Raw genomic sequence first — 14,386 nt, 5'->3', positions numbered from 1 at the left:
GCAGGAGAACGAAGCTGTCAATCAAACATCCTCCCAAACTCCATAGAGCTCGTTTCCCAGCAGCACAACGGTGGATTTTTGTGCTTACCTAAAGGACCATTAGGGCGATGTCATCCTTCCTAATTTGCTGGTGTTGCTGAACTTTATTGCATCTAAATCTGTTAATATTAAAATACATTAATACAATGCATGAGAGGATGAAAGGAACTTTCTCATTTCCTACTGAGTCAGCAAGGAAAAATGGAGGGCATGTTCTTTAAAGGTGATTATGATGCAGTTTGAATCTGCACCGACAAAAGTAGTAAGTATTACATTTTATTTGACAAATCTGAATTAAATCCTAAAAAAATAAATGTTGCAGTGTAAAAATGTGTTAAGAAACCTATCAGAATATAGTAATAAACTATTCATTAACTCACCTGGAGAAATGCTGTTTTTTATTTTAATGTTTTATTTTTGTTTGTATGTGCATTGTGATTTTTAATAGCGCAAAGAAAAAAAAAGAAGAAAAAAATGGTCAGACAGATAAATCGTTTAATTTATTTCGTCCCAAAACACTGCTGAGGTTTCATGGAGTCCCAGCGCCCTCTTGTGGAAGCAAATGAAACAAAAATACAAATGAAGTTGTTTTGTGTCTGCTTTCACCAACACCTGCGTGAAAACAGAAATATATGAATCATGTCTTATTTTTACTCCGGATAAAGTTTATTATAGTGGTGTTAAACTTCTGAATAATAAAGATTGACTCCATCCCAATTAAAATAATTTGTACTTGAGCAGTATCCCAGCTACGCAGCAAAATAAAATAAATAAATGTATTTAAAGTGTTTTACAAGGCATCCTGACTCAAAACACCTTTTCTTAAATGTTACTGAAAGAATATAGCCAAACATATTGGCCCTCTTCCTTAAATCAAATGACAACTCAGTTACAAATCCCAAAATGCACCTCATCAACTTCAAGGTGTAATTGATCAGAGGAAGTTTACATCTTAAATATAACTGTGGAAGACACTTTACTTACCTGCTAGCTGCTGTTTGACTGGAAATATTTTTGAATTTCCCTTTTGAATTTCTTTTTAGTCTATTACTTTACCAGACCTTACCGCTGATTATACAATCAGCAAGAGTCAGAGCAACAACCATACGTAGTTGTACAATATTCCTGCTGCCTAGCAACAAAGGGGCACGCTTTATAGCAGCGTTTCTTCTCTCTGCAGGAAGACAGGGAAGAAAGGGAGAGAAAATAGTTCCTCTATTAGTGTACAGATTTGCTTTAGCCTAATAAGTGTTTGTTGTAATGTTTTGATAAAACCTTTCACAGGTTAAAATCCGTATATAATTTACAGTGAATGCTGGATGCTTGTATGTGCAGTAAAAGTATTGCATCAAACAACATTGTTGTTAGGTTGCCCTTAGAGATGCAAAAAGTTTGCAATTCATACATATAAGTTCAGCATGCATGGAGAGCAACACCAAGAGACACGACATCTCATTTTGTGAATGATTTGAATCAAATTTTTTCCAACATCAAAGTTAAATATTTTTGAAGTGTTCTTAATCATATATGGTGTTATAAGCAAATCACATTTACTGCAGAATACTGCAACATAAGCACAAACTGGTTCTGTTGTTGTGCGAGAAGCACAACGTAAGTTGTTTTTTCTGCTGACATTATTTCACAATGTGTCATCACTTCAGACACAGAAGTTATTGAAATTAAAATAGAATTACTGTACCTGTATTATACAGTGTTTAATAATTTTTTTGTTATATTATTTTTTGTGTCCAACCATCATACATAAGGCTATTTCATAAACTGTAATCTGTCATTATAGTCACATGAAATGATTAATCACAGACTGTAACCCAGATCTTCCTTCTCTGCCTCTGTTGCAGCTGTAATGGTTTAATATTTTCAAACCTCTCTCTCTCTCTCTCTCTCTCTCTCCCTCTCTCTCAGTTTGCCCCTTGTCTTAGCATCACAGCTTCTCCCTGTATTGCTCCTTATCCTGCATCAGCTTCCTTCTCCCTCCTCATGGCTGACATTAACCATTTTTGTGGGAGAGGGGTTCAGATGATGACTTGTATCCTCTTGCATCACTTTTGTTTGTGAACATCTCTGTTCACCTCAAGTGAAAGAGAACACAGACATGTGACCACCATTCAGATCTCCTCTCTTCTCTTCCAGCCTCTAGCCTTCTGCTGAGGAGGTGGATAGAGAAATGCATTACAGGAGCGATGGTCTCTCTGCTTAATTTTCTGTTTGGCTGCATGGCAGCCTTCTTCCTCTCAGTGGATCCTCCTCATCAGTATAACCTGTAAGACAAATCCCTTCCTATTTCATCCTGCTTTAAAATGGTTGTCACACAACATACGTCATTTACATTTCATCTGTAGCACATGAGTGACAACCAAAGGATGGATGATGGATGACAGTTTCTATAAAATGTTTCTACAGTCATTGCAGCTCTGGTGGGGAAAAAAGCTCATTTATTCACAATAGGTTTAATGATGGCTTCTAACACACTGTTCTGAGATGCCTCATAGGTGTTAATTTTATTAATTATTATTATTATTATTATTCTGTTGATGTTGTTGTGTTAGTGGTGGTGGTGCTTATATTATTTTTATTTTATTATTTTTATTTTATGATATATTGAGCCATATTTCGAGTCATCCCAGGCTTTTATTAGCTTTAAACAGATTTTACTATGTCTTTGAGGATGTACACATTTATTTTTTATCTTTATATTTAAATGATTTCTCCATCTTCACGTTTTCTTCAAAAAAGTCATTTCTTTACAAACAATCTGGTGTTAATGTTAATGCGGATCCCGCCCGCCTGCCGTCCCTCCTCCACCACTAGCGCACTAGCAACCATGAGACCAACCATCCTAGGGCTACAGCCACTGCCAGCCATGTCCTGCCTCTGAAACCAAATCCTACTGTTTTTACTATTTTAACGCGCACGCCACCAGATTCTTTTTTTATTATTATAACAATTTTTCTTTATATAAAAGCGGTATTTTTTGTAATAAAGGACAGAAGATGTCTTCCCACGCTCAAGAAAGGAGGTCTGGCGCTCAGCTGATAAACGCGCCGCTGCCGCTCCTTCTGCTGCTCCTCACGCTCTCCGGTAAGAAACGCAATAGCCTGAAAGATCGATGCTTTCATACATTGATACGCGGATCAACAGCTCAATAAGATGATACCCTACACACCGTTCTGTATTTAGGCCTCCACCCCCACCCCACTTCGCTTGACTGTATGAGGGGGGGGGGGGTTGACGGTGATGTTTGTAATGTCAAATGGAATTTCTCCATTTTGATAAAGGCGTCCGAAAAAAGGGGATTGTTGTGGGCCCTCCCCAGGTGAAACTCAATTTCCGATCACTGGTGGCAGCTGTGGATCATTCCGCCCCTTCCATCTCTATTAAGCCTGCTGATGGCTAAATTAGTACCCTGGTGAATCAGAGCCTGTAAACAGGATTATGGTGCACTATATAAAAATAAATATGTGCTTACTCTGCGCACAGAAGGTCTCACTGATGATGAGCAAAAACGGGTCTATAATAAGGCGCTACCAATGTGCTAATGGTATTTATAGGCCCTCTATTTACTGGCTAACGCGCAACCCGACTGTACACTTGTCATCTAACAACGTTATGAATTTATATTCGGGGGGGAGGGAAGCATGAAGCAGAGAGCAGATGTGGCCATAACCAACCCAACCAGTTCATAACCATTAAAAAAAATAATAAAAAACACACCAAAAAACAACAACATCAAAACATCACGTGACCCGCATCTGCCAGCCAACAGCATCATCGCTCCAGTCACAACGATGAGACAGGTTCAGGTGGGCAGCCTGTGCTCTCTGTTGATGGTAACAAACAGCTTCCTGCTGCATCACCAGTGGTCCTGATGCGTCATTAGTTTCCACAGTGAAAGAATTCCCATGGAGAACCCAGGTCGAGAATGAAAGAAAGATAAGAAACATAAGGACGTGGTGTTAAATCTTATCATACATCATTAGGGATGGCTGATCATGTAGAAAAACAGGAGATGGATTTATTCTAATTTGATCACCAGTTTTATTATCACTTATGTGCTTTGTTTTGTTTTTACAAAAAGATACGGCTTCTGTTGAAGTCAGAGTGATCAAATGACCATGGTACTGCTTTATCTTTATTTACTAGTAAGTATTGTGATTGGTCAAAATAAAGACGATTGCATAGATATACATTGCAATGAAACCAACAGATTTGATTATAGATAATATTATATATATATATATATATACACCTGTACTTACATTTACCAGTAACGTCCTCCCTTTACATTTCTCAGCGTTACTGCTGCAGTTCCTCCAAGTAGGCGCCAGAGCGCAGCAGCGCGCTGAAATCGAAAGGCATGCACAGTATTTCCTATTTGGCATCAGCAAACACAGAAGCATCAAATTATCACAGATAGAGTCAAGTCCTTAACGTCATGACTTCTATTTATTTTATTTTTCTACAAGATAGGTGCTCTAAGCATTAATTTTGCATGGACATTCAGTATTCATGTGAAGGGTGGCTGCTCTGTAGTTTAGTTGCTTGAAGCACCTGCTTCATAAACAGATGTTCACATCGCAGCTGTTCTTGAAAGAGACATTCACTTTAAAATAAAAACTAAATTGAAACTAAGTTTTTTTAGACTAAAATCAGTTATTAAATGTGGAATTAAAGTCTAAATGTTGTTTCACTAAAACAAGTGGCGATTGCATGTACACGTTTGTGTTCATGTGTGTATTTGCATGTTTCTACACACCTACATGCATACCGGATGTAGATTCCATCTGAAGCACATGAGTGCTTCTTGACGGTTAAGACGTGGTGCAGCTTAAAGAAGCCAGACTATCTGACTCTGCTATAAGTGGACCCGACTGTCAATAATGCATAGCATTGAAAGAGCAGAAGGGAGAGAACAAAGAACGTAAAGCACATTTCATCTGTCACTTAATCCAGTCGATAGTTTCCAAGTTGTGTTTCCAGTGAAAGAGGACGGGACTGTGTATTTATTTACGGGAAAAGAGGTTTGCACGTAAGCTTGTAGGGATTAACCGTGTTAAATATGGAGCTAAGGTTAAAAAAAAAAATCATTATGTAGGATGTCAAGATCCTCAGGTCTTCAATGGAGCTGCCGAAAGAAGCTGCTGATTGAGTTAAGCAAAGAGACTGAAAGCTCAAAGACGGGTAATAATTTGGAGATCAGCTGATCTCTTCATCCAGGCCTCTAAAAATAGTTCCTACCTAAGAAAAAAACAACATTAAGTGTCCCTATTTGATAACCCAATAGTGTAAACACACTCAAGAACAGCAGTTACTCCATCACAACTTTCCAGATCAGCATCAGCACCTCATCATCATCATCTGGAGAACCAACATTTGTTCTCGTTCTGCGTTTTGATGCAGAGTCCCTTAAAATGAGATGTTTAACAGACATAGAATAAATGTCCACCAGGAGGAACCTCTACTGGGAATGTATGTAAAGCCTAAGGAAAAGGTGGACACATGCGGCTGGAATGGGGGGGCTCAAGAAAGATGATGTAACACACCCACCCTTGTTATTACCTTCTCCATGGTGACCTGGTGGGGATTGATAACTGAGGCAAAGAGACAAGTGTAAGAGTGAAAATGCGCTGGTGAAAACCAAAATATTTCTTTTTCGAGGACAAACGAGGGGTCAGATGGAAGAGGTAAGAAAGATGGCAGAGGACCGAGGGGGGGCAGAGAAAGGGAGGAGTCAGAAGAGGCTCCACTGCAGTATTTCATCTTTCAGCAGGTCTCTCTCTCTCTCTCTCTCTCTCTCTCTCTCTCTCTCTCTCTCTCTCTCTCTCTCTCTCTCTCTCTCTCTCTCTCTCTCTCTCTCTCTCTGTGTCTCTCTCTCTCTCTGTGTCTCTCTCTCTCTCTGTCTGTATCTGCCTCCTCACCATCCACAGGACTGCTAAGTCAGCAGGACATTGTATCAGACTGTTACTCAAGCTGTTTATCAATGTACAGTGTGTGTGTGTGTGTGTGTGTGTGTGTGTGTGTGTGTGTGTGTGTGTGTGTGTGTGTGTGTGTGTGTGTGTGTTTGCGTCCATGTGTTGGTAAGTGTGTCATCTGCTTGAATGTGATGCGGTCAGGTGTGTTCAGGTCAGTGTTCTGTGTTGACATTGACGTCAGTGTGTGTGACGGAAAAGAAAAGGCAGACAGCATGCTGCATCACAAGACACCAAATGTTTGCATGAAGGAGAAAATCTGTGTGTGTCTGTGAATTATATATATGGACAATGGGAGGCCAGTGGAGTGGTGCAACAGCAGTGGGAAGGGAGCCAGAACACCCGACTGCAGAGACGAGAATGCTGCAGAATCCCATCACACACACACACACACACACACACACACACACACACACACGCACACAGAGTGAGACAGAGGCACAGATTCCGTCTTAGGAGTGTAAGTCCATGCAGAGACAGAATTCTAGAAGGGAAGAAGGAAGTAAATGATTTTAACTTCATATCGGTTCACATTAATACAATTTTAGGCATTAAAATTAATATACTAAAGGTTAAAAAAGGTTGGAAACGGGACACTGAGCGACTTGACAGGCTCATCCAGAGGGCTGGTTCTGTGATCGGTCAGGATCTGGACCCTGTACAGACTGTCCTAGAGAGGAGGACTATGTCCAGGTTTAGATCGATCCTGGGTAACACCACCCACCCCTTGCACACCACCTTCGCCCAGCAGAGGAGCTCCTTCAGTGGCAGACTGCTGTCACCGAGCTCCTCCACTGAGAGACTCAGGACCTCCTTTGTGCCTCGTGCCATCAGAGGGCACAACCACTCTCTCAGAAGGAGGGGGGCCGAAGCTGCAGGCTCATCAAGGTCGGCTGAGAAGGGATAGACGAGGGGTGCCTGGAATGCACTGTGGATGCACTGTGGGATACTTTGTGGGGGTCCTTAGTGTCAGTTTACAGCTCGGTTCATCCACGTGTTTCTGATCATACATCGTCTATACCCAATGCTTCGTTCTTCTTCATGTCCCTATGCATGTCCCTATTCCTTTTATTTTAGGTTCTTCTGTTGTTATAATTATTTCAGTATGTAAATTATGTAATTTATACAATGTCTTTTGGCTGTGCCATTTTTTTTCTGTCACTGTTATGTGTAGTTATTGTATCTCTTGTGAGCAGATGTCACCTGAATTTCCCTTGGGATTATTAAAGTAGCTATCTATCTGTCTGTCTGTCTGTGTCTGTCTGTCTGTCTGTCTGTCTGTCTGTCTGTCTGTCTGTCTGTCTGTCTGTCTGTCTGTCTGTCTGTCTGTCTGTCTGTCTGTCTGTCTGTCTGTCTGTCTGTCTGTCTGTCTCTATCTATCTATCTATCTATCTATCTATCTATCTATCTATCTATCTATCTATCTATCTATCTATCTATCTATCTATCTATATCTAAAAACATCCAACAAAATGGTTTCTAGCACGTCTACAATAGTCCACATTCTTTTGGGATTTCCCACACAAAATCCAACTTATAATAAAAACTAATAAATTTGCTAAACATATACTGGCAATAAATTGAACAAAATGGGATTTTTTTTTAAAAAAATCGTAAAAGTAAAACTTAAATGTGAACAGGATCAGCCAATATAGTTGGAGAGGGGAGACTGGTACAGATAGGACAAGCTATTGTATCACTTCAAAATACTTCCTAATTACTTGTTCGACGACAATAATTGTAATTACATAAATAAAGAAGGCAGTCAGAGACTGCAACATCCCACGACACCCCTGAATTCAGAATTTTACCCTGTCTTACTTTCATAGGTCAAGGTCATTTAATAAAAGACCCTGGATCCAACATGTAACTGGTGCATTCTACTTGTCGTGAAGTTTCAGAGATGTGTACCTAAAAAGGTATAAAAGTGAAAATGTGACCTTGACCTAGTTTTTCAAGGTGATCGAATTTTCTTCCCCTTGCTTCCCTGAATATAACGCCTTTTGTTTCGTCTTTCTATCTTATCCGGTTCCTGAGATATGTGTAAAATGTCTCTGGATAGAAAATATCTCAGACCACAGATCACACTGACCTTCTCCCTCTTCTTTCTATCTTACCCGGTTCCTGAATGTACTAAAGTTGAAATTTGACCTTGACCTACTTTTCTGAAGGTCATGGTCATCATCTTATTTTTATTTTTCACCTTTGCTGCCCGAGTAATGTGGTTTTTCTTTCATCTCTCTATCTGTAACGGTTGTGAAGATATTTGGTGGACGGACAAACACACGAACACTGACAATTACAATACATCACCGCTTTGAGGGATGCAATTAAAGGTGCTCCTCCGATCCGAGTGGTGACTAAAATATTACACGAGTCAAATTATGTAAGTCAGTACAGGGACAGAATTGGAATCCGTCTGCCACACATGATTTGCGCAAATGATGCATAAATCACTAAGTCATATTTTATCCTTGCACTGGGCTCACACCCACTTTCCCTGAAGGAGCGTAAGTGAACCATACATCTTGGTTTCCACCACGCTACTCGTCTGCACCGCTCCACACATGAGGTTTGACATATTCCAGCAGAAGCATTACTCGATATTAATGACAGAATTCCATCAGCGCCCGCCATCGAGCCGTCAGGCCCCACACTAATGTCACAGAAAGTGATTTGAAAGTTAAAATCCCTGCTTTTCAATGAACTTCACCTCATCTGACTGCGAAAGATCAGTAAAACCATTTGGAAACTGTAGAGAGAGATTGGAAGTTGCTGTGTGAACATTCTGTATATAGAGAATTCATTTCATCCAGAATTGTCTCTTCCAGTTGTTGCAGCTTTAGTATCTTCCATTTGTCCTGGGATGAATAACTCCGGCTTGGTTTTTACGTGCAGGTTGTTCGGCCATGGATGTGACCGTGTCCAGTTCTATCAACGCCCTGAATGGGACGACCGTCAGAATACCCTGCATATTCACTTCATGCTATAAGATGAATGCTGCCAAGTTTGCCATGAACTGGACCTACCAGGAATCATTAAACGACACAGAGGAGATAGTAAGATGGCTCGTCTTTACGCAACCAGGGTGGCAACATGTTGATTTCTAAGTCAGTTATGGCCCATCTCTCACTCCCTCTCTCTCTGTCTCCAATTATCTCTGTCTTTTTGTGTGTCTCAATAGTTTATGACATACTCTAAGAAAAAGGGAATGACGCCCATGCGTTCAGAGCGCTTTGGAGACAGGGTCATGTTTGCCGGGAACCTGGACAAGAACGACCTCTCCTTCAGTCTATCAGATGTGCAGCTGGAGGATGAAGGGGTGTACCACTGCTATGTGAGAAACCCCCCCGACCGAATCCAGGGACACGGCGTCATACAGCTCAACGTTGTCACTGAACGTAAGAAAGTTTTTTTTAACAATCCATAAACTTTGAAATTTAGCATCAGTATCAAGTCAGGATATGTATTTTTACCCCTTGAAAAACATTCTGTGTGGAGGAGGGCCGACCCAAACTCTCCAAAGCTCCTATCACTGCTGTAGTAAACAGCATAAAGACATGAGGAGCATGAAGCTGGAGCTCCACCTTGACTTTGAAGGAGTCTAGAAGGTTTTCCTCGAAACACACCGACTGCCAGGTTTTGGATTGAATTTATCCATCAGAGCTAAAAATGATAATCTTACTCTTTCGTTTAATTTATCTGAAATAAACACACTTGCAAACTATTAATCTGGCTCTTTCTTCCATCAGTGGCATGGCGGAACCATTTACACTGCGAGCTAGTGATGGCAGTGAATGCCAGCACTCTGAGCTCTCTCACCTACTGCACTTAAAGGCTCTCTCGCCCACTGTACTTAAAGGCTATCTCCCAGGCAATAATCATATATAACATACCGCATAAGTGACTGTGCGTGTGTGTGTGTTTCCTGGAGTGTGAGGACCACGTCGTGATGAGTCAGCTGTTTACTTATTAATGACCACCAAGACATTGAACTTAGTAGATCAGCATCTCTTCGGCCCCCACTTGTATACACCGCAGGCTAACTCAGCACCACTTCCATGCCTTCCACTCTGTTTAATCAACCCAGTGGAGCTTTTAGCCGGCACTGCACTTCTCTGTATCGTTTGTCTACAAACTATTTTAACCCTCTCCTCACCTCAGTTCCGCCTCCGAGAGATTCCACCATCGCAGTTGCGATTGGGGCGTCGGTCGGTGGAGCGTTGGCCCTACTCATCCTTTCCATGGTGGTTGTGAAATGTCTTCGCCGACACCGGAAACAGGAACTGATATCGGAAGAGAAGATGGAGGAGGAGGGGAAACTGGAGGCTGAGGGTGTTGCAGAGGAGGGAACCAAGTAAGAAATATCACCACCAGTTCATTCTCAGTTCAGATTCTCACTCTGACCACAGGCTTTTCAACCTGGTACATGATCTCATCACAAACACAAAGACCGCACATGTCAAATGTGTTGACATGACATCTCCTTTAATCTGACTGGAAATCTTCTGCCTGACTGGAAACTCTCTTCTTATGTCAATAGACAGCCCTAGCCAGCTCCTGGGACTGAGCTTGGAGCTTCTTCAACACCTCACCTGGTAAATACTCCCTCAGGTCAACTGATCTAGACTGAGGTTGTGGTTTTTCTGTCATGTTTGTTTGTTTATTTTTTTGACATGCTTCTAGGAGCATTAAACCCTAATACCAGATTGGTTCAAAAGCTCTTTTGTCTTTCCTTCCAGACTTGTGCACCACCACCTCCCTGAAGATCTATAGTAGCCACTGCTTGAACCATCTTCACTGATGCTACCACCCCTTTTGCATGTGTGTGCATCATCAGTATACAAAACTGTGCTATTGTGTGTGTGTGTGTGTGTGTGTTTATGTGTGTGTGTGTGTGTGTGTGTGTGTGTGTGTGTGTGTGTGTGTGTGTGTGTGTGTGTGTGTGTGTGTGTGTGTGTGTGTGTGTGTGTGTGTGTGTGTACAGGTCTTTCTATACTGTATTGTGTTTGAAATTTGTCTTTTTACCACTAAACACATCTTACATTCTAAATTTGTCTCCTGATGAGGAATAGCGTTTTCTCCACAAAGTATTTGACAGGTTGGGGCTTTGAGGTAAATGTTATGCGGCAGTATAATTTAATCCTACAGTTTACAATTCTTAAATGTTCTGGTTTAACATAAAGTGAGTTTATTGTGTGTGTGTGTGTGTGTGTGTGTGTGTGTGTGTGTGTGTGTGTTTTTTTTTAACATTGCCTTAAAGTCTTATCTCTCATCTGCCTGTATGGGCACCGAATTCTCTATGGAGATGAACAGTTAGTACATGAGTGATGTTCTCACTCATGTCTGCTTGTGTCAAAGCAGAGCAACTTTTCCCAACCAATCCTCATACATTAACAATTCATCATATATCACCTATCATGTACATTCTGATATTTGCTACTTTTGGGATTGATGAATGCCTGTATGACACTAAATGGAATTCAACCATCATGAATTTTGATATTTATTCCTGTGGTTTTTTTCTATTGTGACTTGAAAAAAGAATCTGCCGTGAATAAGTCAGGTGAGACAAAGTGCTATCCAGTCATCTCAAATCTTCAAGCCTCTATCGTCTCGTCTCGTCTCGTCTCGTCTCATGATGTTTTAATCTGCTTATTTGGTGACATGAAATGAAGAAGGAGCAGGATTATCATAATTCATATGAGTATAGTCTTAGAAATAGACTAGATAGACTCTAATACCTACAAACAGTAAACAAAACTTTGACAGCAATAAATTATACCAGGAATAACAATAATAACACTAATCAAACTTAAAATAATATTTTTTTTACGTTTTGGTCACTGAAAATTTTTATTGTTGCTGTCCACTAAAACAAGTCAAATTTGTTATTTTGAGGGTGAATCATGAAAAAAACAGACATTAATATAAAACCACTGAAATGCATGTTTGAGCTCTCAGTGATATTATTTTGATTTCATTGTAATGCATATATATTTTTCTCACATATAAAATAGCTATCTGGTTGCACTATGATGAGTTTCATCGGTCTTCTATATCAATACAAACAAACAATGTTTCATACAATGGAAACTAACACTTCCGTAGTATTTTATAGTCAATTGTTATCATTTTTTATTCCGACTACGAGTCTGACAAGAACACTGTTTTATAGTGATGTTAAAAAACACACATTTGAGCCATTATATCTTGACGAACATGTATTTTAATGTGAATTTTTAACCAGATTAAAAACATTAAAACTAACTCCATGGCTTCTTCCCCAAAGTCATGCTTTTACCTCAATAGTGCTTAAAAAGTATAGTTATTTTATTTGCACATTAACACATTGCTTCTTATAAAATCATAGTGGAGAGCATGTGCATTATGGTGATGAGGGAAAAATATTTAAGTCACTTTATTAAGATTATACTGGAATGTGAGGATATTGTAATAAAACATGGCATGGTGATTGTATGATTAATGTGAATTGTACTGACAGTGTTTATTTGTTAGCAGCACCATAAATGTTTAAAAAAAAAAGTTTTACTATATCAGAGGTCACTATTTAGTGTCAGTTTTACATGTTAGAGCATGAGAGCTTTATTAACCTCTGAATGTCCTATGATGTTCTAGTTATGTTGTAACAACACACTAGTTAGTGGTGCCTCATTGATGTTTGGTTATTCCATGATGGGGGGGGGGGGTTAGCGCTTCCACATCTGGTGGCCTGGTTAGATCTGGTTTATGACACTGTTATAAAAAAGCCTGTGGAGGCGGATTGTTTCATTTATTGAATCTAATGAAAAGACTTCTGTTTTCCATTACGGGTGATTGTGTGATTTTTATCTAAAGCACAATTTCAGCATCATATTAATTTGATATTCATGATTATTTGGTGCTCTGTAATGACCGTTAACCTACTATGATCATTTAGCACAAATTTTAAAATAAAAGAACATTGGCAAAATGGTCTTTTCTGATTATGTTAAGACATGCTTACAGATTTGTTCTGTTGGGAGAACACTGGTTCCGTCACATTTCCTGTTGGGTCATGCATGTTTAGGCTGAATATGAGTATAGTTTAACCATAAGGTGATAGCAATCTAACATCTAGGGCAAATTTAATGCAGTTGTTTAAGGTACGGTATATTGTCAATGTGTCTTGTAGAATACACATATCACAATGATCAAAAACAATGTGACAAGAATTCTGTACACGTCGTGCACAGATTTGCTATTATGTATCACTGTTCCCCACCTCCGGCTATAAGTTTGTCCTGACTAGTTGCTGTTGTATCACTTGAAATGTTAGCAAACACCAAACTAATGCTTGCACTGTGCTGCTTCTGAAGCGGCTGTCATTACAGTTTTTTTTAAATAAAGATGATTTAGGAAAACACTGCAATTTTTTGGTGGTTTCTTTTTTATCCATCCATGATGTAGTATGTATAGGATTATCATGTGTAGGAGCTGATCAAGAATATAGAGATGCTTGACAAACAGTTAAAACTACAGATGAATCAGACACGAGGGTTCAGATAATTCAAATCTCCACCAATGCTATCACATTTGGAAGTATTTTTGGAGGAGTGCTTTCCTTGTTTTTGATTGATGTGTTCTTTATATGGTTCTAACTTTCTAAAACACTGCCTGTCCACAAGTACTTTCAAAAGCTTCCTGAATTCAGAGCCTCGTTATCACATAACTCACCTCTAGGACATGCTAGGGTACACGTCTCATGAATATTTCATGGACATCGTTTCATTCAAAATAAACACTAACAGACAATTCAAATGAATCACATAATTGACATAATAATAAACAATCTGAGACTTAGAACAGAATTTATACTAGACACAGTTGATCTAAACTCAGGTATCGTCATCCTGAGAGCAGGAAGTAGCCTCAAACCCAGAAAGCAGACTTTATTCTGATCTCAGTGGACAGGATGAACAGATGCTACCCTGCTAAAGACTGCCAGGGGTGACTTTGTGAATATTGAGTATGCATGTTCAGCGTTTTCATCCCACAGAGAAAAATCAGTACAAAACAGTACAAAACACTGAAAAACATGTAAAACATGTTTCTGGTTAAAGCAGCAATTCTGTTGTTAGGAGAAAAATGTGACAGTCCTCTAGTAAAAGATACTACATGGCTGTAGGCAAGTCATTCCATGAAAATTGTTAAGTTTGGGTCCCCAACATTCAAAGGAGAATAGGAGACATAACAGAGCAGTGATAGTTTCAATGGCTGAAACCATTGATTCAAATTTACTTGTTAACATGAGGTAAAATACAATTAAATAATAAGTATGCAATTTTCTTCTTTTTTTTAAACTTTTTGTGTTAAACTAC

The 14,386-nt window shown here is 39.6% G+C and overlaps 1 protein-coding gene across 1 annotated transcript; it reads left to right on the top strand.

The window, feature by feature from the left end:
• The first annotated feature begins 2,648 nt into the window (after nt 1-2,648).
• Nucleotides 2,649-11,523, top strand: LOC137596644 (sodium channel subunit beta-2-like). Its single transcript, XM_068317334.1, has 6 exons — nt 2,649-3,138; nt 8,925-9,085; nt 9,211-9,427; nt 10,191-10,383; nt 10,570-10,624; nt 10,769-11,523. The coding sequence occupies exons 1-5, from the start codon at nt 3,051-3,053 to the stop codon at nt 10,577-10,579; spliced, it is 669 nt and encodes a 222-aa protein (XP_068173435.1). The 5' UTR covers nt 2,649-3,050; the 3' UTR covers nt 10,580-10,624; nt 10,769-11,523.
• Nucleotides 11,524-14,386: the final 2,863 nt, after the last annotated feature.

This window comes from Antennarius striatus, chromosome 6 (assembly GCF_040054535.1).
Source record: "Antennarius striatus isolate MH-2024 chromosome 6, ASM4005453v1, whole genome shotgun sequence".
Classification (NCBI taxonomy): domain Eukaryota; kingdom Metazoa; phylum Chordata; class Actinopteri; order Lophiiformes; family Antennariidae; genus Antennarius; species Antennarius striatus.
This window is presented reverse-complemented; position numbering and strand designations above follow the sequence as displayed.